The sequence below is a fragment of the Dama dama genome, chromosome 25 (assembly GCF_033118175.1).
Source record: "Dama dama isolate Ldn47 chromosome 25, ASM3311817v1, whole genome shotgun sequence".
In the NCBI taxonomy this organism is placed as follows: domain Eukaryota; kingdom Metazoa; phylum Chordata; class Mammalia; order Artiodactyla; family Cervidae; genus Dama; species Dama dama.
Genome location: NC_083705.1, coordinates 48,776,742 through 48,802,283, shown reverse-complemented (window position 1 = coordinate 48,802,283; position 25,542 = coordinate 48,776,742). Strand labels below are relative to the sequence as shown.

The following is a 25,542-nucleotide window of genomic DNA, read 5'->3' as shown; positions in this document are numbered from 1 at the left end:
TCTGAGCCTGTGACTTTGGGCAGATGATTGGTTTCACTCAGTTCAGGGTTGTTTTTCTTTCTTTCTTTTCTTTTCTTTTTTTTTTTTTCATTATTAGCCTCCTCCTCTCACACTGGAAAATTTTAATTTAATTTCAGTTCTCACACAAATGCTACAGAACAAGTGTCAGGTGGGATTGAGGATCATAGCAGAAGGAGGCATTAACCATTATAATCTCTGAATTTTGTGAATGATGTCACCCTGCTGAGAATACATGGCTTAGCTCAAAGGGGATCCAAGAACGGTGGTGGATTCTAATACCATATCAATAAATTAACTCAGGGACAGAAGCATTTATTTGGAATGTTAAGGCTGTCAGCTTCAAGCTACTCAAAATTAATTTAAATTATCACAGCTGTTTGCTTGAGATGGGAAACTAATTGGAGAATTAAGCATGGTAGATACAAGCGAACTGCACTCTTGCAGTGGCTCCCCAAGTCCACAAATTCTGCTCCCTCTTAAAATGGGTCGATCTTCAGGATGAACTTTTAGACCTTAACACATATCAGCCATGGAGGGATGTTGGTATTTGTGATGACTGGCAGACTTCTGTGTCTTCTCTGTGTCAGCACTCTGTTTGCTGAGCTATTTAGTGCTGGATTGTTTCATGGGATATTGTGAACATACCACATTTCTCCCAGTAGCATTGTAAGAGCGTGTGTCTTTGCATATGCCCCAAGTCATCTTAGATCGTTGCAGTGGATGGGAATGCCTCTATGCCCTTTATTTATAGAAAAACCCACAAAAGGAGTTGATCAAATAGGGAGCTGGAAAGATTACTGGTAAATTCCAAGTTTTAGGTAAAGAATTGAAAGGTTATGTAGTCCATGAATAACCTCAATAAGATTAACAAGTCTCTTGACGGTGTCTGTACATTTGAAATCATTTTTCCTTTTCTGAAAACTCCACTGTCCAGAGGGTGGACTCCCAGCAGCCGTGTTGACACCTTGTGACCGCACCTCCTTGGCCATAACTGATGGATGGACTCCTGATGGAAAAATGATCCAATCTGAGCCAATCAACTGTATTCACCGCCAATGTACTAATTAACAACTTTTGAGTTACAAAGAGCAAAAAAAAAAAAAGGTTTTTTCCTCTAAGTTGTTAAAATTTTCAAATGTAATGTATTACAAAGATCAATGTTGTTGTTCAGTTGCTAAGTTGTGTCCAACTTTTGGCGACCCCATGGACTGCAGCACTTTAGGTTTCCGTGTCCTTCACTACCCCCCAGAGTTTGCTCAAACTCGTGTCCATTGAATCGGTGATGTAATCCAACCATCTCATCCTCTGTCACCCCTTCTCTTCCTGCCTTCAATCTTTCCCAGCATCAGGGTCTTTTCAAATGAGTTAGCTCTTCACATCAGGTGGCCAAAGTATTGGAATTTCAGCTTCAGCATCAGTCCTTCTAATAAATATTCAGGGTTGATTTCCTTTAGGATGGACTGGTTTGGTCTCCTTGCAGTCCAAGAGACTCTCAAGAGTCTTCTCCAGCAACACAGTTTGAAAGCATCAATTCTTCAGCACTCAGCCTTTTCTGTGGTTCAACTCTCACATCCATACATGACTACTGGAAAAACCATAGCTTTGACTGTACAGACCTTTGTCAGCAAAGTGATGTCTCTGCTTTCTAATATGCTGTATGCTGCTGCTGCTAAGTCACTTGAGTCGTGTCCAACTCTGTGCGATCCCATAGACAGCAGCCCACCAGACTCCGCCGTCCCTGGGATTCTCCAGGCAAGAACACTGGAGTGGGTTGCCATTTCCTTCTCCAGTGCACGAAAGTGAAAAGTGAAAGTGAAGTCACTCAGTCTTGTCTGACTCTTAGCGACCCCATGGACCGCAGCCTACCAGGCTCCTCCATCCATGGGATTTTCCAGGCAAGAGTACTGGAGTGGGGTGCCATTGCCTTCTCCGAATATGCTGTACAGGTTTTGCTTTTCTTCCAAGGAGCAAGCGTCTTTTAATTTCATGGCAAGTTTTCATTTATTTACACATCTCCCACTAGACTATGAATGCCTACAGGACAGGGAATTTACCTTTTGACAATATATTCCCAGTGCCAAGTTCAAGGTCTGGTTCTCAGTATATGTTCATATGTTAGATACATGTTGAAAAAAGTGGAAAAGAAGTGGACGCATTAGTCGCTCAGTCACATCCAACGCTTTGTGACCACATAGACTGTATAGCCCACCAGGCTCCTCTGTCAATGGGATTTCCCGGGTAAGAATACTGGAGAGGATAGCCATTCTCTTCTCGAGGCAATCCTCCTAAGAAGATAGATTCTTTACCATCTGAGCCACAAGGGAAGCCCTAAATGCGTGTTGCATAAATACAGTCTGACATCGAGGGGAAAAATTCTCTGTTGTGTCTCTTCAATCACTTATTTTCCAAATGAACATCTAACCCAATAGGTTTAACTCTTGTTTTCACATGTATGGAACCATCTGAACTGTGACTAACACCTTGAATCACCATCAAAATTTTAATTTTAAAGAATCCTTTAAAAAATATTTTAAATTATTGAGAGTCTACAAGGTGACAGACACTGTGTGGGGTGGGAAGTGTATTGATGAACCAGACATTGTCACTGTGCTTGAGAACCTCTCTGTGGCGTATGAAAAGTCTTAGAGATCATTTAACTCAACTTTCTCACTTTACAGATGAGGAAACAGAGACTCCTAAGAGTTGTTCAGCCTGATGGAAAATGTTTTGATTTATTCATAAGACTTCAATATGTCTGTGTGGAGTTACTATTCAGTGAGAGGTGTTACTTATTTGGGCCAAATAAATTTATTTTTGTCCATATGTGGATTATCTTTTCTTTGATCTTGCTTTCTTTTTAATAGGCACATGGTTATGTAGATGATATTTACTAGGCTTTTGATTTATAAGGAACCAGTTAATAGCTGGCATTTCAGTTCCCTGGAAACTCACAGCCTACTCTACTAGAAGTTTCTTTACGGTTCCTGAGGAATAAGGTCATTTATTCTTGACATGGCTTCTGACACCTCTCCCATTTGTTATTATTCCTTGTTAAATCACTTCCTGAGAAGGCTTGAGAATGTTTTCCATCTTAGATGGCACGGTTTATATTGACTTTCTCTAGCTGAGAGTGAAGTTCTAAGAAGAGACTGAAAGGGGTCATTTTTCTGTGTTTACAGAGGATGGAGGTGAAAATCTCTTTGGAGGAGAAGGAGAATTGGCCAGGGAGTTCAATTAACCTTCCACTGGGAGGAATGGATTTTGTGCTGGGCACTCTGCATGTTTGGGCAGGGGGAGGTGAGGGGAAAGGGGATATCACTGCCAGCCTCGCAGAGGAGCCTGCAGTAGCCACATGCAGCCTGGGGAGTCTGTCACTGAGTGAGCCACATACCCAGGACAAGTCAAGGAGTGGTCAGGGCTGCTCATCCAGAAACCTGGAGAAACATCTCTCTGCAGGAGACAGCTTTGGGGTTGGCCTCACATAGGTTGCTTTCAACAGTTTGCCAGAGAAAAAGAAGAGAGGAGACTAAAAGCTGGAGGCTGTAAAGAGACATGATTCTGTCTGAATGTACATGATGAAGCCAGGACCCCAGCTAAGCTTAGGACTAACAGTGGTTTGGGGGAGAGCCGCATCTCCCTCCCGGCTCTTCCTCTTGGTCGTACTGTCGGGCAGAGCTCTGGAATGGAGAGACCTCTTGTGCATGCACTGGGGCCCATCAAGGCAAATGGACATAGATCTGAACTTCCTGGGAATGTGAGCTCTCCAATATGTCCAGCACCCCTCTGCAGTCTTCCAGGGAGTCTTGTCACACAGCCTCCGGGGTGGATATGAGTTTGATGGGACTTGTCCTGGCAAAAGTTATCTCATTTCCTTACTGATCAGGGAAATGTCCTGGGGAAGGTCAGCGTTTCAGAGTGTTCTTGTCTGGGGGAAGGGTGTGTGTGTGTGTGTGTGTGTGTGTGTGTGCATCCATGCATCTGTGTATGTCTGCGTGTGTGCAACTGTGCGTACATCTGTGTGAATCTGTTTCTGTGTGTACCTCTGTGTGCATTCGTGTATCTCTATGTGCCTGTGTATCTCTGTGTGACAGTATGTGTATACATCTATGTGTGCATTTGTGTGTACATCTATCTGTGTGTGTCTGTGTTTTGGTGTGTGCCTCTGTGTATTTGTGTGTGTCTGTGCACCTCTGTTTGAGTATGTCTGTGTGTGTGCATCTCTACATGAGTGTGTGTGTGCACGTGTACAACCATGCATCTGTGTATCCATGTGCATCTGTGCATCTCTGTATGACAGCATGTGCGTGTATTTCTGTATCAGTGTATGTGTGCATGTTCACATGGGGTGGAGGGAACACAGCAATGGGATGGGGAGGGGCACTAGGTTCCTGACTCAAAAAGCAAGCACCCTTCTTCTGTAATGCTCTCCTGCCGTGTGTTCTATGTCAGAAGGCTCACTGCTGTAACAGGAGTTTTTTGTTTTTCCCCTCCCAGGTGTGAACGAGTCCAGGGGAGGTCACCCTGTCGCTGCTGGAGGAACACCTCATTTCCAGGTCCTCCGCACAAGCCCGACTGTGAAATGAACCAAGCAGGCACTGGCGGGACACTTCCTTCCTTTCCTCATTGACGCTCTGGGCCCAGCGATTGTTCCGCTGTTGCTCTGATTGTGAACCATCCTCCTCTTGCCAAAGCAAACAGCCTGGACTGGAGGAGGAGTTCCTCAGGCTTGTCTGCCAGCCTGACCATGAACGCAGGCCAAGCAGACGACAGCCCGCGTTCCCGAGGGACGTGGGGCCCCGCGGGGCCCGGCCCTCAGGAGCAGGTCCTCTCATGATGCTGGCGCCTGGGAGTGAGCACCATGCCCATCACCCAGGACAATGCCGGGCTGCACCTGCCCCTGCTCTACCAGTGGCTGCAGAACAGCTTGAGGGAGGGCGGGGATGGCCCGGAGCAGCGCCTCTGCCAGGCGGCCATCCAGAAACTGCAGGAGTACATCAGGCTGAACTTCGCTGTGGACGAGAGCTCCGTCCAGCCCGACCGCAGCCCCCCTGGGATGGAGATCTGCACCGTGTACCTCACCAAGGAGCTGGGGGACGCGGAGACTGTGGGCCTCAGTTTTGGGAACATCCCTGTGTTCGGGGACTATGGAGAAAAGCGCAGAGGGGGCAAGAAGAGGAAAACCCACCAGGGCCCTGTGCTGGATGTGGGCTGCATCTGGGTGACGGAGCTGAGGAAGAACAGCCCGGCCGGGAAGAGTGGGAAGGTGCGCCTGCGGGACGAGATCCTCTCCTTGAACGGGCAGCTGATGGTCGGCGTTGATGTCAGTGGGGCCAGGTGAGTCGGGGAGCATCAGCTGGCAGTGTGGGGGCGGATGTGGGACCCCTGTGGCTCACTGATGCCTGATGCTGAGGGCTGTTAGCCCTCCTGTGGTGAGAAGCCAATAGCATTTATCCCATGGAGGGAAACTACACACTCTAGAGATTTTGCGGTATTTATATGTTTGTTTTGCTTCATTCTCTCTTAGAAGACTCAGGCTCAGAGTTTTTCCTTTTTTCTCGAAACTTGGGGTAAGAAAGAAAAGAAATAGTACATGATAAGAGGATGAGAAATGTTACATTGAGTTAGACCCAGCATCTTACCTCCAATCGGAAGGCCATAGATTGGGCCTGCCTGTCCCTGTGACCTTTGCCACCAAATCACAATTCAGAAGCCTCTTGAGATGCTGAGAAATGTCTTTAGACCACCGCCCTGCAGTTTCCCCATCCTGGGAAGATCCCCTTGGATCTCATCTCAATGAACATATTTCTGTTTTCTACCCATGTGGCCACTTACCATGGCAGTAAGTTATGGTTGAACTGTTTTGCTGTTTCTTGAGTGAATTATGGTCCCCAAGACCACCTTCAGCTTCTATGATTCACTAGGAGAACTCACAGAACTCAGAAAAGCTATTATACTCCTGGTTATAGTATTATTACAGTGAAAGGAATCAGATTAAAATCAACAAAGGTGCACAGAATCCAGGAGAGACCAGGAGCAAGCTTCCAGTTGTCCTCTCCTGGTAGAGTGATACGGAAGTACTCAATTCTCCCAGCAACAATGTGTGACAACGTATATGGAGTATTGGGGAGTCCTGGGGAGCTCACCCAAGTCTTGGTGTTTTTACTGGGGGTTAGTTAGTCACCTAGACACCCCATGCCTGTGTAGCTGACCTTTGTTACTAAGTATCCAGCCCTTCCAGAGGTCAAACTAATACCACGTGATCCAAGGCCCCCACCAGAGATCACATTAGCATAAACCATCTGGTGTGGCCGAAGGCCTCAGGTATACAATGACACTCTTTGTTGTTGTTGTATAGTCTCTCAGTTATGTCCCGACTCTTTACGACCCCATGGACTGCAGCATGCCAGGCTTCCCTGTCCTCCACTGTCTCCCAGAGTTTGCTCAGACTCATGAAATAGGAAACAGGCCTGTGGGTGTTCTAAGATGCACCTGGGATTTTTTTAGTCCAGTATGGTAAGACATGCAGACAGAGGAACAACTGTCACGAAGGGAGAGTTTATACCCCAGATTCCTAGAGGCGGGAGGCACAATGCAGAGCCATAGGGTCAGCATTGGTCAGGAGACTGAGGGTGGGAGGGGAAACAGGGCCCAAAGCCTTTATGAGGGTTTCAAGGGAAACACTGGGTGAGACGTGGTAGGTACACTGAGGAACCTTAGGATAGGATAGTTTTAGTAATTTCGGCAAGCTCTGAGCTATAGGGGTGGTCTCCGATTGTCCAGTACCTGACCCCGACTAATTTAGACAGGGGAATAGAGACGATATGTGGTGGTGATGGTGGTGGTTTAGTTGCTAAGTTGCATCCGACTCTTGTGACCCCATGGACTGTAGCCTGCCTGGCTCTTCTGTCCATGGGATTCTCTAGGCAAAAATACTGGAGTGGGTTGCCATTTCTTCTCCAGGCTTGATGTGTGAGAGTTGGATAAAAGAGACAGTTGGGATTTGAGCTCTGGACTAATTGGTTAGTATGATTGATATCAAAGGCACACTCCTCAAGAGAGTTGTTTGCTAGCTCTAGGAGTTAGCTGCCCCTGATGGATAGCAGGGGCAGTCTCTCCAGGATCAAGTCTCCAAATGCCAGAGCATCAAGAATACAGGAACTGAGGGTACAGCCAGTGTGCTGGGCTCTGAATATTTTCCATAGCTAAGGGAGTAAATCCTCCAAACATGAGTTTTTCACTGGGCAGCAGTCACGGCTCTGAAATTCCCTTCTCTAAGGGGCTGTTGTGTATACGCCAGGTGATGAAGGGCTAGGTGAAAGAAAGTCTACCCAGGAGGTCCTTAGGTATAGGCATAGAAGAAAGGAGAAGGCCAAAACCCTCTGCTTAGTCTTCAAGGAATTATAAAAGTGAATCAGGCAATGAGACAAGGGCTCCTGGAGTCCTGGTCTCCCAGTGCCCAGAACAACCAGGACATTCACAAGACAGGAGAGAAAAAGACTGCGTTGCTTTTTCAAGATTGACTCCTTAGTTCTCTGGCATAATTATAACAAAAGCCATTTATTGAGCAGTTACGGCTCTAGGGACTCTCTACCGCCACTGTCATTTAATACCTACTACAACTCTATATAAGGGCTTCCCCGGTGGCTCAGATGGTAAAGAATCTGCCTGCAATGTGGGAGACCAGGGTTCGATCCCTGCGTTGGGAAGATCACTTGGAGAAGGAAATGGCAACCCACTCCAGTATTCTTACTGGAGAATTCCATGGATAGAGGAGCCTGGTGGACTACGGTTCATAGGCTTGCAAAGAGTCTGAAGTGACTGAGCATGAACAGGAGCCCAACTCTATAAAGCACAGCTTTAGAGGAGAACCTTGACCACAGAGAGGGCATGTAGCTTACACAAGGTCACCCAAGAAAGAGGCAGAACCAAATGTGAACTTGAGTCTAGCGGCCACCACCATCGATGCCCCTGAACCCTGTTCTGTACCACCTCAAATCTGCCCAGACCTATACTCGGGCCCTTCATGCCATCTGGAGCTCCATTTCATGGATGGTTTACAGCTTCACAACGTACCTCCTCGACATAATCGTAGACAAAAAGGGCAGTAAGTGACAAGAACCAAACTCTAAGGCTTCCTTCCACTTACTCCAAATTGACAAGGAAAACAGAAGCCGCTCCCTGCTCTCCCCTACCATGTCTTAAGAAAGGAACTCAATTTTCATATAAACTTCCTTTGGCAAACTTATGTCTAGCCTGAACTTTAGGACTAGAAGCACTTTGAGATGAAGTGTCAAGGGGCTGAAAGGGTTTTGAATGTTCTCAAGATATCCTTTTTCACTTTTTGTAACTGTTTGCTTCAACACTAAATTTTCCCACATACCTATATAGGTTTTGTCCTAAAAAAGTGGTGAGTAGGAATTTGGTTCTGCAGAAACCCCAATGTACCTCTCTCCCCCTCAGCAGACAGCCCCCTCAGTGACTGCATATTCACCATTACTTGTAGGCAACAGATTTCAGGTGTTAACACACTAACTTCCCTACCCCCCCACCAACATGATAAGTTGGAATATTACTTGGAATTATAACAAGAGGGACACTTTTGGGCAAGCCATTCTGCCCCTTATCTTGAGCTTGATGTTGAATTCAAAAATCCCTTAGATGATGTTATGGGTTGAATTATGTGTCATGCCCCTCCAAATTCAACTATTGAAGTCCTACCCTCCTCCCTCGCCAGTACCTGAGAATGTGGCTTTATTTGGAAGTAGGGTTGCTATGGATATATTTAGTGAAGATGAGGCCCTATGGGAATGAATAGGTTCAGCCCCTGGTCCAATATGACTAGCATCCTTATATAAAAGGCAGATCTGGGGACACAGACATGCACACAAGGAGAATGCCATGTGAGGGTTGGGGTCAGGCTGCCACAAGAGAAGGAACTACCAGAAGTTAAGAAGTTCTATAGGGTCTATGGGGTCACAAAGAGTTGGACAGTACTTAGCGACTGAACAACAAGAGAGGGACATGGAACAGATATTTCTCCCATACTCAGAGGGAGTGTAGCTCTGCCAACACCTTCATCTTGGACTTTTAGTGCCAGAACTAAAAGACAAATTTCTGTTGCTTTGGCTACTTGGTTTGTGGTACTTTATTGTGACAGCTCTAGCAAACTAACACACATGATATTTTGACCCTGTCACCTACGGCTGGTCAGTTATTCAAGCAATTTCCTCCCTGACAAGGTCACTCTGGAAACTTCAGAGCATTGTGGATGTTTTTGGAAGAGGACACTCTGAAAATTGTGTGTGGGTTAAGTGTGGGCGGAGCAGGTGCAAAATGTAGAAGATGAGCTCATGGTTGGCTTATTTTAAAAATTAGTTTAGGGTCAGTTTGGAAAGATCATCCCTGCAGGAAGAGCAGAGAATTCTCAGCCATGGGTCTGCCACCCGTCTGCACCCCTAGAACCATTTTCAGAGCTTAACCTGAGAGCGTCCCAAACTTATCCCCAGACTGCAGACCCCATTCTGCTCTCTCCCTGACTGACACTCCCAAGGTTTGCAGTTTGCTTCCAGGCTCCCCATGTAGCTCTGGGAACCCCTCATTCTTTTGAGTCGTGACAGTGTCATGGTGGAGTGAACTTTCTGAGAACTTTCTGAGGTGGGAAGGGGTACCAGTAACGGGTGCTATCACATGCCACATCTTGCAGGCATGGCTGGTAAACACATGGAGGAAAGCTTTTGTTTGCAACTCTATCATACCTACTCTGGGGAAGATGAGGTTTTCTGGAATGTTCTATTTATATCTTTTTGGTGAAGGGAGAACTGGGAAGATTTTTTTTACATTATTTCCTACAAGGAATACTTTGTAACCCTAGTCCCTCCCCCCAAACCCCATCCCTCCCTCCCCACCCCATTCCTCCCTCCCCTAGCTTTCTATAAGTAAACCAGATCTGTTCCCTGAGGACAGATTGTTCCAAATTGGTAACAAGATGTGGAATTAATTAAAATACAACCCACACACCAAAACAAAAACAAGTAGCCTTTTCTGAAAAGTAAAAGGGCCCATGTTCCACTGAAAATGTATTTTTTCAGGGTATCAAATTCAACTGGACTTTTTTGTACTGTTAGTAAATATGAGCAGGGCACAGTGCAGAGAACATGGGCCTGGGAGAGGCGGATCTGGCTTCTAGACCCACTTATTGGCCGCTTGGGTGAGTGACCTCAGCCACGGAGGCTGATGCTTTCCCCAACGGGGTCATTTAGTGGGTGAGATAAGAAGATTTACTTGATGTCCTGAATAGGCCTCTGGCACATGTAGATGTTCAGTCAAAGGTAGCTTTTCACATCCTTCCTGGTTGGCCTCAGGCAATCTGAACCCAGGGCACAGCCTAAACTAAGAAAAGGCCTTTGAGTTTGAAGGGCAGCATCCATGTGCGTGCTTAGTTGCTTGGTCATGTTGGACTCTTTGCATCGCCACCATGGACTATAGCCCGCCAGGCTCCTCGGGGATTCTCCAGGCAAGAATACTGGAGTGGGTTGCCATGCCCTCCTCCAGGGGATCTTCCCAACCCAGGGATGGAACCCAGGTCTCCAGCATTGCAGGTGGATTCTTTACCCGAGTCACCAGGGAAGCCCTTGAAGGTCAGAGAAGAGCCTAAAACGCTTAGCAGTTTGCTCAGCATGCAAGGAGAGTAATCTTCAACCCAGAAATCAGGGTGATATTCAAACATTGAGTGACCTGTAATGGCATGGGTAGGAAACGATGCTGGTGCCTGCAGGAAAGGGTCCTGGAGCCCCTCAGGGCCAGACCGCACCTTTGAGTTACTGGGGTGTGAGATACATACATGGTCCACAGAGAGGAACCAGGGTCCCGCGCAGGCAGAAGGACCTGGGGAGCTCAGGGCGATTGGCCAACTGAGACAGAAGAACTACTCCTGGGCTGACTAGCTGGATGTCAGCCCTGGCCAGAGGTAACCTTCAGCTCAGTACCACTGCCTTTAAATTGTGTGTAAAATTAAATTTAGGGTTGTTACAAGCTCAGACTCTGGTTACCCATGGCAACCCTGAGTTCTCTCTAGGTTATAGCAGATTTTAAACAGAGTGTCAGGAGGCTGCTAGAAGGTGTTACTTGGAGAAATGACTGCAGGTAGTGATGTAGGAGACTGCAGGAAGGAAGAATTGCCAATTATAGCTTTATAATGTAGTCTCTGGGGCCATTACACACAAGGGTCCTCCTGCCTCCCTGAATATGCCCATAGGCACCCAGTGCTCTATTGGAGACTGTATATATAGTAAGAGGTAGTCATTCTGATGACCTAGAACATCCAGGAAAGGTTAAATTATATTCAGTTTGCCGTTTAAGGAGCCAGAGAAGCGTGTAATACACTTCTGAGAGATTTCCATTACGGAAGGTTAAAAGGAAAACAAGTTTCAGCATTTAAAATTCAATTATCTGGAAACTACATCAAGTGGAACAGCCCATTCCCCAAGGTTGCGGCGTCAATGGAGCGCTGCAAGGGCCTTACGCTTGTGCCCACTTCATTCTTCTCTGCCTGCTTGCCCCGCTTGCTGCTTCATGTCATGTCATGCTTTCTGGAAGGCAGCCCAGATTTCATCCAAGTCCTATTTTCTCATCGTACCGAGCAGGAAACTGAGGTTCTGGGAGAAGGTTTCCTGGGGTCAAGAGAAAGAACCAGAATTCAGGGCCTCTGACTCAAATTCTAGAACTTTTTCTTCAACGCTATAGTAACCAATGAAATTAGATTTTTTTTTTTTTTTTTTGCACTTTACTGTTGATTGTAAGATACAAATTGAAAATCACATTTTTCTGCATATTTCTACATCCATTCTCTAAACAGATGGTAGTTACATCTAAAACCTTCCTTCTCAACAAGAGTTTAACTCTTAGCAGCTTCATCAGTGTGTAAGTGATGGCCTTTGGACTGGGCTTTCCCTCAGGTCTTCCACAGGCTTTCTGGGCAAGGCTGTGGACCATCCTCTGCCATCGCCTGCCACCTTGTGGTTGAAATCAGGCATGGCGCTAGGAGCTTTAGTCAAGCTTATTACTAGGCTGTGTGGGTTTCTCAGCTGCGCCGTTAGGATGTTTTCAGCCTTCAGAGCTCTCTTCTAGAATGGGAACATCTGAGCCATCCCTAAGCAGAAGGTGCCTCAAGCACCACTCCCCCTCCTCTGGGTGCCTGATCTCCTTTGCTACCCCCAAGAGGTGGCCCATCCTGGCTCCCCCCAGGGCAACCCCTCCCCACTACACTCAGCCCCTGTCCCTGCTGCTGCTGCTAAGTCGCTTCAGTCGTGTCCGACTCTGTGCGACCCCACAGACGGCAGCCCACCAGGCTCGGGCTCGGCCGTTGCTGGGATTCTCCAGGCAAGAACACTGGAGTGGGTTGCCATTTCCTTCCCCTGTCCCCTACAAGTAGACAAGTAGCTGATCTGATAAACCCACTCGTGCTTAGCTCTTGGTGACGGTCGGGGGAAGTTGTCCATCCCTAGCCCAACTCAAGTCTCCTGGAATCAGAAAGCCTCAGGGGAGGGTGCGTAGCAGGCAAAGCCAATGGGGTGGGTTCCTTTAGAAGCCTAGCATCTTTGTGCACCCTCAATCACAGCCTGTAGGTAACTCCAGGGCCATTTACAGAGCATATTTTCAAGGTCTATTTGTTCTTTTTTTTTTAAATTGGAGGATAATTGCTTTACAATGTTGTAGTGGTCTCTGCCATACTACAATGTGAATAAATATATATAGTATACATATAAATATGTTATTTATATTTTATATATTTATAATTTTATATTTTATATGTATATTATATGATATTTATATGCTTGTATAGATATATATTAAAATAATACATATTTATATAATTATACTGATTTAGATCTATCAGTCATAATTTTTTATATGTATCTGTATCCCCTCCCTGGGTCTGTTCTTGTGAGGGGAGAGATTACATTAAAAGAGCCACTTTCTATGATTTAAAGAGAGGTAAGGTTGCAGAGTTCCATTCAGGGATGCTCTTTAACTTTAGCCCAGTAACCTGCTTCTCCTGGTAGCCCCATCAGAGCTGCTACTGGGGGACTGATTTCAACCATGGGAGATGGAAAACCCAAGTATTCTCCTGGAGACACTTGCTTTGAAACTCTTAGCTGTACTTTCGAGAATCGTAACTGTAAACCAGAAACGGAAAGAAATGCTGGGAGCATCTCAGTGTGACCACAGTGCTGTCAGCCTGACTTCATATCCTTCTCTCTCTGGACACTCTGGGGCCATTTTCAAGAATTTTGACTCCTACTTCATTTTATGTCCAGATATTAAATAAGTGATAAATATTTTTATTCTCTCATTTTGAGCACCAGATGCCCTCAAGAGGTTTTCTTTTTCTAAAGGTGATTGTCCAAGCTTCAGCACTGGTTTCGGCCCTTGTCGCTCTTCGGTCTTCTGGAACAGAGACAGATGACCACATGGCCTGGCTTAGATGTCTCTAATTAGGACCTGTTTGCCAAGCCCAGAGGTTCAAAGACTTGAATCCCTGTGTTTTGGGGTCCACCTAGTGGTTGCTGCCTTCTCATAGGGGACAATAAAATCTGATATTATCAGGACACATGCGTGTATATGTGCAGTGTATGTTTTTTGCAATTTATAATAAACTATGGGGCTCCCCTGGTAGCTTGGCTGGTAAAGAATCCGCCTGCAATGCAGGAGACCCTGACTCAATTCCTGGGTTGGAAAGATGCCCTGGAGAAGGGATAAGACTCCAGTATTCTTGGGCTTCCCTGCTGGCTCAGACAGTAAAGAATTGGCCTGCAATGCAGGAGACCTGGGTTCAATCCCTACATGGGGAAGATCCCCTGGAGGAGGGCATGGCAACTCACTCCAGTATTCTTGCCTGGAGAAGCCCCAAGGACAGAGGAGCCTGGTGAGCTACTGTCCATGGGGTCGCAAAGAGTCAGACATGACCAAGTAAGTGACTAAGCACACAGCATAAAACATGGGTTTTCAAAAGCTACATAGATGTCTTCATGAGATTCTTCTTTGTCTTTCTCCAAAGATTTTGAGAGTGTGAGTTAAGTTATGCTATTTAAATAAATGATGTGGCGATGTCATTGTTAGTGGCATTGTGGATGACGGGGCTTTCCAATGTTGAAATGGACAGAGCAACACCCAAAGGTGTGAGTATCTGGGTCTTTTGTACCTCTGGGTCTCAGACAGCTGGAGGCAGGGGTGTCAGCGATAGTCTAACTAGCTGGCTTATCCCACCAGAAAAAGAATGATTCTATCATTTATAACATCTCTTGGACTTAAATTTAGCCTTTCCGGGTCTGGGGGAGGCAGAGGGAGATGGTGGGCTGGGCTCTTTCCCAAGCTGAAGTGTGTGTTTGCTGTGCCCTTAAGCTGGACTTGAAGGCTAGTCCATTTAAATGGGGCTGGGATTTATTAAGAAACTTTTGACCTTTGGGGTCACAGATATATTTTCACAAGTGTCCCTGAAGGAGGTCTGAACTATTATCAAGGGAAGAGGAAGTAGGTATCTTTAAAAACTCAAGCTCCACTAAGTACAGGTCTCTGTCAAACTGCACGGCAAGTCTGGAGGGTTTTCCCTGACTCAAGGGTTTTATTTAGTCCACATGTGCATTGCTGGGAGGTCCTTGTCTGACCCAGCAGAATGGGCAGAGAGGGCATCAGTGGCAGTCACTGGAAATGGTTCTTGCTCGAGAAAGGGTGTCATCCAGGTGGAATGAGAAGATCCATGGGGGAAGGGGAAAAGTTATTAACCTCTCAGGATATATTTTTATCTTAAAAAAAATAAGAAATTGAGCTTGGCTAATATTTTAGATATGAGTTGACATTGGCGTCCTTAATCTGTATGTCAGACCCTAGGAGGGTCCCGTGTGTGTTATGTGACGTATCCTGAGGAAAGAGGTCATGACCCACAAAGGCCTGCTCGTTGGTTAATTCACTTTTAACTCAGTTCAAGGGTCTGTAGCTTATGTAGGCTCACTCAGAGAAGTAGGCTTATGAATTAAAGTATGTATTTTGTTGGATTTAAATTAACTTTACCAAATGAACAGATAAACTAAAATTCTTGAGGGGCTAAAAAAGAAGATTAAAAATAATCAATGCAGGTGCAAGCAAACCATAAGAAAATGGCTGGGTTGTCCCTTGCTTTACTGCTGATATGTGCTCAACCACATTATAAGTTAAACCAATGACAATCTATTCAGATTGACAAGAAATCAGACCAAAAAAATTATAGGTCAAAGCTTTCGAAAGACTATGTGAAATACAAATTTCCAGCCTCTGCTATTAAAGAGAAACCTCACCATAAGCATAGATTGTGCCTTGAGATAATCCCTAATGATGGTATAAGGCCATGATAATTAGCAAGATATTTAAAATCTAAATATCGACCACATGCATACAAATAATGTTAAATGTTTTAGCAATGTTAAAAATTATGCAGTGCTAAATCTAGTCCAGAATTTTACTAAACTGAATATTTTAAGAGCCTCTTTGGAATTTCTTTTTACTTAATTGCTTACGGCAAAAAGTCACATGCCATGAGGAAAACACTCATTCTTACTGATGCAATTTAAAAAGAGCTAAAATAATATATGGAAAACAATATAGCTATACCATAAAATGCCTGATTTTGTCAGCAAATTCTGCTGGTAGGTGCACAGAAACCTTGCTGAAGTTTTAAAGAAACAGTTTGCCTTGTGGCAGTTTTCTGTGCGGCTGGAAATAAAGTATCCCTGATTCTTACATGTTCCAAATAAGGATATTTGCTTGGTTCTGCTTCAGTAATGCGGTAGGACACCTACTTACTCGTGAGTCACTAAAGAAGAGAGGTACCAGAAAAGATATATTTTCAAAAGGCAATGACTTCTTTAGTTAAAATAATGCTTTATGGAGAAATTATATAAGGTAACAGCTGCTTTGATTCAAATTTTAAATTCAGGGTAAGGTTACAAAAATAGGCCAGAACATGAAAGTGATTCACTGCATTGGTCCTAGGAAAGTTGAGACAGCAAAGAAGCTAAAGTCAGAAGTGCCAAAAATGCTAAAGAATGTCATCAGTTTGGTTAATTTTGTAAAAAGAAGACTTTTAAAAGTAGTAGAATTTTTATTCTTCTCTGTACTAAGATGGGGAATGACCACAGAAATGTTTTACTCTGTAGAGGTCTGATGTTCATCTTGAGGCAAAGCATTTAGAATAATCCAACTTTAAGATTGCGTGCAGTGTTTTCCTTCTACAAAAAAGACAGTTGTTTCAAATTTGCCCACTTTATCTATGAACAAGTGGTTTTCAATCGCCTGCTTCCTGGAGGCTATTTATGCAAGCACACACACACATAATCTGTCTTTCCAAGGTAAAAATGATATTGAAAGAATGAATAAGGAAGTATTTAGAAGCAACCCAAATGTCTATCGACAGATGAATGGATAGAGAAGGTGTGGTACATATATACAATGGAATATTAGTCAGCCATTAAAAAGGAATGAAATTGGGTCATTTGTAGTGATGTGGATGGACCTAGAGTCTGTCATAGTGAGTGAAGAGAAAAGCAAATATGGTATATTAACACATATGTATGGTACCTAGAAAAATGGTACAAATCAACCTCTTTGCAGGGCAGGAGTGGAGACACAGACATAGAGAACTGACATGGGGACACAGGTAGGGAAGGGGAGCATGAGATGAACTGGGAGAGTAGGACTGACATATACAGTACCGTGTGTAAAATAGATAGCTAGTGGGAAGCTGCTATATAGCAGAGGGAGCTCAGCTCAGTTCTGTCTTAACCTGGGCAGGGGGGCGGGATGGGGAGTGGGGTAGGAGAGAGGTTCAAGAGGGAGGGTATATATGTTTACTTACAGCTGATTCACTTCTTTGTACGGCAGAAACTAATACAGCATTGTAAAGCAATTACACTCCAATTAAAAATAAAACAAAGCACTAACTACTACTTGAAAGAAATTCATGCTATAGAAAGAGCATTTTCAAAATGGATTTTTGGAAATGTTTCCATGCTTATTACTTTTTTTTTGCCAAACAGTTATATATGCCAACAAAAAGTTTCATAGGCACATATTTGAAATCTTGAGAACAAAATTTTCTATTTTTTAAATCTTCCATAGAGTTTTACAAAACTTATGTTAAAAATTATTTTAAAAAAACAGTACCTCCCAATAACTTGGCAAAGAAAACTCCAAGTTGAAAATTAACACAAAATTTTAGCTAAAACCTTTGCAAAAATGGTGGATAGGGCTGCAAAATGAAAACTACTTTTTATTACGTGCTACCACTAATGTACTGTTTCCATTTGGATCTCCCTGTCCTTGAGAGGTAGCTTCAGCTATGGCAGACTTTAAAACCAATATCCATTTATTTTGAACTTAAAGTCGTACTTGTGAATTATCACATTCCAAAATGTTAAGCCAAGTTTTTGAAGCCCTTGGAGTATATTTAACTATATAGCTTTAACTAAAAGTAATATTCACTGTGTATAATTTATTTTAGTAAAGGTGAAAAAGATTTTTAAGTATTAAGCACTTCATATTAAGTGTATATTTTAAAATTTTAGCTTTTTCATATATGTTTTATAATGTGTATATGTACTAGTACGTGTACATGTTTAATAAATAAACACATGTACATGTATATATTGGATTGGCCAAAAAGTGTGTTTGGGTTTTCCATACTTTTTTGGCCAACCCTATGTATGTATGGGCTTCTCAAGTGGCTCAGAGGTAAAGAATCTGCCTGCCAACCCGGGAAACATGGGTTCGATCCCTGGGGTTGGGAAGTTCCCCTGGAAAAGGAAATGGCAACCCACCCCACTATGGACAGAGGATACTGGCGGGCTACAGTGCATACAGTTCATGGGGTTGCAAAGAGTCAGACATGGCTTGGTGATGGAGCGCGCACACACGCATGCACACACACACAGGGTGCATGCCTGTATCTTTTTTTTTTTCTGAGCATAAGAAGTCAAGAATTCTAGAGTAGTCATCTCACAATATAAAGGTTAGCCCTAGCCACTACAGAAACGTCTCATTTGAGATTTGTGCTATCTAAATGTTTCCCATCAGTCCAGGGCCCAGCAGTCCTCCTTGACTGGCTCTCCAGAGAGCTGGCTTCCTTGGGCTCTGCAGACATGAACCTAAACCTTCCCAGTCCCTCCACACCTGCTTTCCTGGTGGCCCCTGAGTTCTGACCATGGGGTGTCCTGCTCAGCCGCCCCACCGAGCACAGATACCATGGCCCTGCTGCTCTCACTCCTCTTGCTAACTGCTTGCTCCCTGGACCATTTTGCAAAGCTCTCTTTGTCTGATTCTTTTTCCTTTTATTCATTCCACAGCAGCATATTTATAAAGCTATTAGTTAATGTTTCAGGCTCCCAGTCCCTCTCCCCACACTAGTCATTGTTTATTTCAGTGGCAACACTAAAATAACATTGAAGTGGCATTTCAAAGAAAAGAATGACTTGCAATTCTACTACTATAATTCTCAACTGACTTAATTTTTCTATGTTAATATTTATTCTGTGACCAAGCGAATGTAGCCCTACCACCCTAACTCAACAGATTTGTCTATTTCTATCTCATCTACGTTCATCAGCAATATATATATTTTCAGACTACCTTATTTTACCATTGGTGAGTCACGCTTGTACATGGCAAAACATTCAAGTAGAAGAGAAGGACAGTGACTGAGAATTCTCCCCAATTCAGACCCCACTCTCTAGTTTATAGCTATACCCCAGGGCCCCACTCTGTTACCAGTTTAGGAGTATCTTTCCAAGAATTCTCTAAACATATCCAAGTTCACTGTGTTATTTCTGTTTTACACAAACAGGGGCACACTATCCATGCTATTCTGCATCTTAATTTTTTTTAAATTTGGAAACCTATCTTAGAGATGACTTCAATCAGAAGAACATAGTTTCTCTCTCCTTTTTAACAGCTGTATAATATTCTACCAAAGGGTTCTAATATGATTTGTTTAATTGGTCACCAACTAATGGGCATTTTCATTGTACAGCCTTTGCTGTGTCAACAATTCTGCAGTAAATCTTATGTTCACAAGTCTCTGTGTACTGTGCATGTACGGTTAAGTGAAGGATAAATTCCTAGATGTGGAATCCTCAAAGAAATACCATTATTTTTTAATCATTGCAAATTGTTTTGCCCAAGATGTTACACTAAACTGTATCCCCACTGACAGTATGTACAAGTGCAGTTTTTCAGTTTCACCAATGCCATAGGAATACTTTTAAAATATTGAATTATACTATGTACAGAATTCTGTATTATCTTTCTTTCCACAATATTTTCAAACTCAACCCACCTAAATTAAAAGTCTTGATAAGCATAGTCATCAGTAATAATTTAGGTAAGTATGCTCTTTCAGTCATTCCCCTTTTTTACAATATTTATGTGTAGCACTATATTTAAAATGCTTGTGACCAGGACTTTTCCTTTTGAATCTTCCTCCCAGGACAGATTCTCTGAAGTGAAGGTACTATGTCAAAGGGCATTCTTGCAAATTGCTTTTCACAAATGCCTTTTCTAAATTATACTCTCACCAAAAATGTATGAGTGCAGTGTACCAGGATCATTCAGGATTGGGTATTATGATTTAAAATTATGTTTAATAGAAATTAATGAAGCTAATTAAAAATCAATCATTTTTATTAGTTTAATTTGCATTTATTTATTTGACCAGAGAATTTGGCTATTTCCCCTTAGTTTTTTTTTTTTCCTATTTTATTTTACCTGTTTTGTAAATCATTTATTCATGTCTTTTGTCTACTATCTGTTGGAGTCCTAATCTTTAGCACTGAAACATGCATTTGAATATAAAGATCTTAATCTTCTTAATCCCTTTGCAGTTAAAATTCCCCTTAATCTTTTAATAAATCTTTTAGTTGTTATTACTGTATAGAAATTTTAACTGTTTCTGTGGATGAGTTTGAGCTTTTTTCTCCTGTAATTGTCTTTTCATTGCTTTAATCTTAGGATGTTGCTGCTTTCTCAAAGACCTGAAACTGTCTTCTATCAATTTTCACGACTGTATTTTAAATTTATCTTGATAATTTAAAATTTAATTTAGCTGACATTTGTTTTGATGTATAGTGGAAATTTTATGTCTCTCTTCTAAACTGCTGTGTAATTATCCAAATATCATTTAGTAGGAATTCATTTTCTTAAGTTGTGAGGCTTGATTTATTGTGATAGACACACATACACACATACATACATTTCTATTTCTGGATATTCTATTTTTGTTCTCACCCGTACATCTATTTTCATGCTCATCACATAGTATTTTGATCATGTTGTAACATCTAGTAGTGCTGGCTTCCTCCTGCATCTCAGTGCTGAAGCTTTTCCTAATATCGTTTGAAATTGTTACCCATTAATTTTCCCAAATTTTCTTGAGTCATGGTGTTGAGTTTCTAAGGCCATCTCAGGAGAATACTGTCTTTTCTAGTATGGCCCATCCTTCAAGGCCCAGGCCAATTCCCCTCCCACCTCCTTCTCCACCTCCTGGGAACATTTCTGACCTGCACACACAAAATCTATTTTCCTGGTGGTAATAGGCAGGATTCTAAGATGGCCCCCAGGATTCCACACACTCCCACCTTGCACACATCCTCACATCCCCCAGGACTGTGAACTGGATGAATTTTACTCCCATGATAAGGTATGTCATAAAGAGTTGACCTTAAGAGGGGGAGATTATTTGGGTGGGCCTGACCCAGTCTTACAAGCCCTTGAAAAGCAGAGTGTTCTCTGGCTGGTAGCAGAAGGGGCAGCCAGGGAGACATTCTCCAGCTGACCTGGAGGAAAGCAGATATCCATGGTGTGAACTGGCCATGGAAGGGTGCAACCTCTAGGACCTGAGAGCAGTCCATGATTGACGACTAGGAGGACAATGGGGACCTCTGTCCTAAAAGTGCAAAGAACTAGACTCTGCCAACAACCAATGAGCTCAGAAGAGGTCCCTGAACCCCAGATGAGATTGTCGGCAGCACCAGCCAGAACCTAGTTCAGTCTCGTGAAACACCAAGCAAAGAGCACCGTCGTGCAGTACTGTACCTTTGACCTGTAAGTCTGCAAGCTTAGCCATGGGGGTAGCTCCAAAGCCTCTACATCTGTGGGGCATTTGTTACACAGCAATGAAAACTAACACAGTGGCAACACACAGTTTAGTACTTAATCATTCTTACTCATTTACTCATCTTACATCATTTACTCATCATTTCACATGTACAAAATGCTGTCACTCCTAATCAGATAATACAGTACTTCTCTCAGCCTCAATTCCCTTGTATTTAAAATGGGAATAAAGTGCATCAAATAAATTACTGAAAGATATACAACCATTGTTACCAGCAATTACTTCTGAAGGTGGGAGATGATAACGGGATCAAATTTCACAAGAAGGTCGAACGATAAAACGTTACTGTTAAAGTCACTAAGTCATGTCTAACCCTTTGTGACCGCATGGACTGGAGCACAGCAGGCTTCCCTGTCCTTCACTATCTCCTAGAGTTTGCTCAAACTTATGTCTGTTGATTCATTGATGCCATCCAACCATCTCATCCTCTGCCACCCCCTTCTCCTCCTGCCCTCAATCTTTCCCAGCATCGGGGTCTTTTCCATTGAGTTGGCTCTTCACATCAGGTAGCCAAAGTATTGAAGCTCAAGTGAGATTTAATTATTTAAATGGAGATTAAATGAGATGATGCTTATAAAGTTCCTTGTAGGGTACATGGTGCATGGTAAGCTCCATAAATATTAGCTCATTGTTATGAGAAAAGTGGCCTCTTTAAAGTGCCTCTCAGAATTCTGTATATTCTCTATGTGCTAATTCTGTTTTCTACCAAATGACCCTGGTTCTGTCTACACACACACACACACACACACACACACACACACACACACCCTCAACCACCCACCCACCCCTACCTCCAGTAGCAACTGACCATCCACCTCTAGACTGGTCATTACTTTGGTCTACTGGAAATTTGGAGTCAAGCCAGTGAGAGACCAAGCTGCTTCACTCTTTAAGTGAGATGAGCTGAAAGGTCAAATGGACTCAGGACCAGAATCCTGTCCAAGGAAAGCCAGAGCAACATGCCTGAAGTCACAGAAGGGCAGACAACAAGAGGAAGTTGGTCCCTTTAGAGCCACACAGAGTGGACATGCAGAAATGGGCAGGGCTGAGTGTCCCCAGGGAGAGAGGGATGCGACAGGCGCTTCCTGGGTCTTGGGGACTTGTGGTTCCCATGCACCAGTTCCCACGGTGCCTAACTGGACTTGTTTGCACTAGATTTCCTTGTCCTCACAAAACTGAGTTGCTCTTTGGTCTTTCCAGACTTTCAGCTGTCAGCAGAGTTGAATCCCAGTAGCCTCTGGAGGGCACTATTCCATTGTTTATTTCACAGCACATCCTACACAGAGAGTGTCTGGGAGAGGGCATAGGAAATAATAGTGACCATTTCCTGAGGACCTCCCATGTGCCAGCCGTTGTGCTCACTGCTTTACATAATTTAAATCTTAAGCAGTCACAAGTCTTCCCAGCATTATAGAATATTCTCTAGTATTTCTACAGGTATGTTATTAACCTGTATCAAGCAAAATGAAAGCTTTTTTATTTTAATGAGGTAACAGCTTCTGATAGGAACCAATTCAGGTTCTGTTGGCTCTCCTCTATGTACCTGGATATAGTTTGCATTTTTATGGCCATATATTAAACATTTCCTTTTAATAAGAAAAGCAATTAAACATGATACCATCATAAAATGGGGAGAGGGAGGACTAACTGTTTGACATGTGTATAAATTGCCTGTGTACCTTTTCTCTCCTAAGAGTAAGAGAGTCCCTACTTCATATCTTTTACTACGCACCCCCTGCCAACCCAGATAACTCGAGATAACTGTGTTGGTTTCAAGCCAGGCTGATGGCTGCTGGGGAGCAAGAGCCATGGTCAGGGAGGAGTTCATTGTTTTCCTCCACCTTGTTCAGGCCCTTCTGAGAGAGATGAAAACAACTACTGGTCCATCTCCATTTTTTAATAAGGTATTTGAAAAAACCTGCTTGGTCATTAGATGTTAACAATGTCAATGAAAATATTTATTAAATGTTATGTATGAGCCATATGCATTACACATACTCTTCTCACTTAATTCTTACAACAACCCAACAGTGTGTTATCATCTGCATTTACAGATGAGGAAATTTAGGCTGAGAAAGATTAGGCAAACATACCTGCTAAGGAACAAAGCCTGGAACCGAGCCCAGGTTTATCTGCCTCCAAGACCTGAGATTTTTTTGGCTGGGGTGCTCTTCCCATCACTGGCCATCCCCCAGATAGCATCTCTGTCTCCAAAGAGAGCACCTCCATCTTAAATAGCATATCCATTTCCCAATAAGGAGTGTACCTGGCATCCTGGCCAGGTCACCTCAAATTCCTTATTCATTATATCACTGTCTACCATACCTCTGTACTATGGAAGGAAGAATCAGAAGTTGGGAAATCTGGTTCTAAACAGTTTCTTAATCTCTCTACTGTTTTATTCATATAAGGAGATCTATTGACCACTTACTATATTTTAGTCCTGGTTGTATGTATTGGGGAAATATTGGTGTACAAGACATCCGTGCGTGCGTGCTAAGTTGCTTTAGTTGTGTTGACTCTCTGCAACCCTATGGACTGTAGCCTGCCAGGCTCCTCTGTCCATGGGGTTCTCCTGACAAGAATACTGGAGTGGGTTGCCACGCCCTCCTCCAGAGGATCTTCCCAACCCAGGGTTTGAACCCACATTTCTTACTTTTCCTGCATTGCCAGGCAGATTGTTTATCACTAGTGGCACCTGGGAAGCCCCATACAATCCATGTCCCTGATTTTATGGGAGCTTGCATCCATGCTTTAGAAAACTACTTTACCCCTGGTGTAGGGATAGTATGATTATAATGACATTAAGGAATTATTAAAGTAAACTTTGTTGCTTTACAACAGTTTTATTAAGGTACAACTTACATATAAAATTTATACTTTTCAAGTGTATAATTGAGTGGTTTTATATGTTCACAGAGTTGAGTATCACCAATATCTACTTTTAAGACATTTTTATCCTTCCAAAAAGAAGCTCCATACCCATGACCAGTCATCCCCCATTTCTCCCTTCTCTTAGCCCCTGGTGACACTAATCTACTTTTTGTCTCTATGGATTTGCCGCTTCTGGATATTTCAGTATGTGGTCTTTTGTGCCTGGCTCCTCTCACTTGATATAATGCTTTTAATGTTCGTCTACGTAGTAGCATATTTCAGCACTTCATTCCTTTATATTGCCAAATAGTGTTCCGTAGTATGGATGTACCACATCTGTTTGACCATCAATTGATGGACACTTGGATCATTTCCACTTTAGACTGTTACAAATAATGCCACTGTAAACATTGGTGTACATGTTTTTGACTGGACATATGTTTTCAGTAATTTGGGGTGTGTGGTGTGCCTAGACACTGAATTGCTGGGCATATGGAAACTGTATGTGTAACTTTTTGAAGAACTGCCATGCTGTGGTTCAAAAGGGTATACCATTTTACTTTCCCACCAGCAGTGCATGAGGGTTCTAATTGCTCCATATTCTCAACACTTGCTATTGTCTGCCTTTATTATTACAGCCGTTCTAGTGGGTGGGAAGGGGTATTTCACTGTGATTTTGATTTGTGTTCCCTGATGACTAATGATGTTGAGCACCTTTTCATGTGCTTTTGGCCATTTGTGTATCTTTGGGGGAAATGTCTGTTGAAATCCTTTGCTCATTTTTTAACTTGGATCAGTTACCTTTATTTGTTGTTATTAAAGTGTAAGAGTTCTTTATATATTCTAGATATAAATCTTTTATCATCAAATATATGATTAGCAAATATTTTCTCAGGAAGCTACAGATGTTAAATACTTGTCACTGATTCTTTTCAACTAATGACCTAGGGGTAGGGCTGTTCTTGGGGAGTCAACTCTGAATCAAATCAAAGTTAAGTTCTGGAAATGGAGCTTTTCAGCGAGCTATCAGACTGTTCAATATTGACAGTTCTCTGGGGACAGGGCTTTGGCAAACCTCCAAACTTGCCCTGACCCAGGGCTACTAGGCTGTTTGATTCCACAGCTACCATAATTGTGAGGCTGTTGGTTTTCAAGGCTGTGGGGGCTGGGGAGAAAGAGATGGAAATGTATAAGTTAAAATGTCACAACTCACTGTGTTTTCTGAGATTCAGCCATTTTTCTTGAGTAAGTGCTTCTTAGACTGCTTCAGTGGTTAGATAGCATCGCCAACTCAATGGACATGAATTTGAGCAAACTCCAGGAGATGGTGAAGGACAGAGAAGCCAGGTGTGCTGCAGTCCATGGGGTCACAAACAGTCAGCCAGGACTTGGTAGCTGAACAACAGACTGCTTCAACCCTTTAATTTCCAGAGTTCTGAAAAAGTTGCTTT

General features: G+C 43.2%; 1 protein-coding gene across 1 annotated transcript in view; it reads left to right on the top strand.

The window, feature by feature from the left end:
* Window positions 1-4,879: 4,879 nt before the first annotated feature.
* PDZD2 (PDZ domain containing 2) overlaps window positions 4,880-25,542 on the top strand; it is a 260,003-nt gene continuing 239,340 nt past the window's right edge. The window contains exon 1 of the mRNA XM_061129279.1: window positions 4,880-5,355. Within this exon, the coding sequence (XP_060985262.1) occupies window positions 4,880-5,355 (476 nt within the window). The remainder of the gene's footprint in view (window positions 5,356-25,542) is intronic.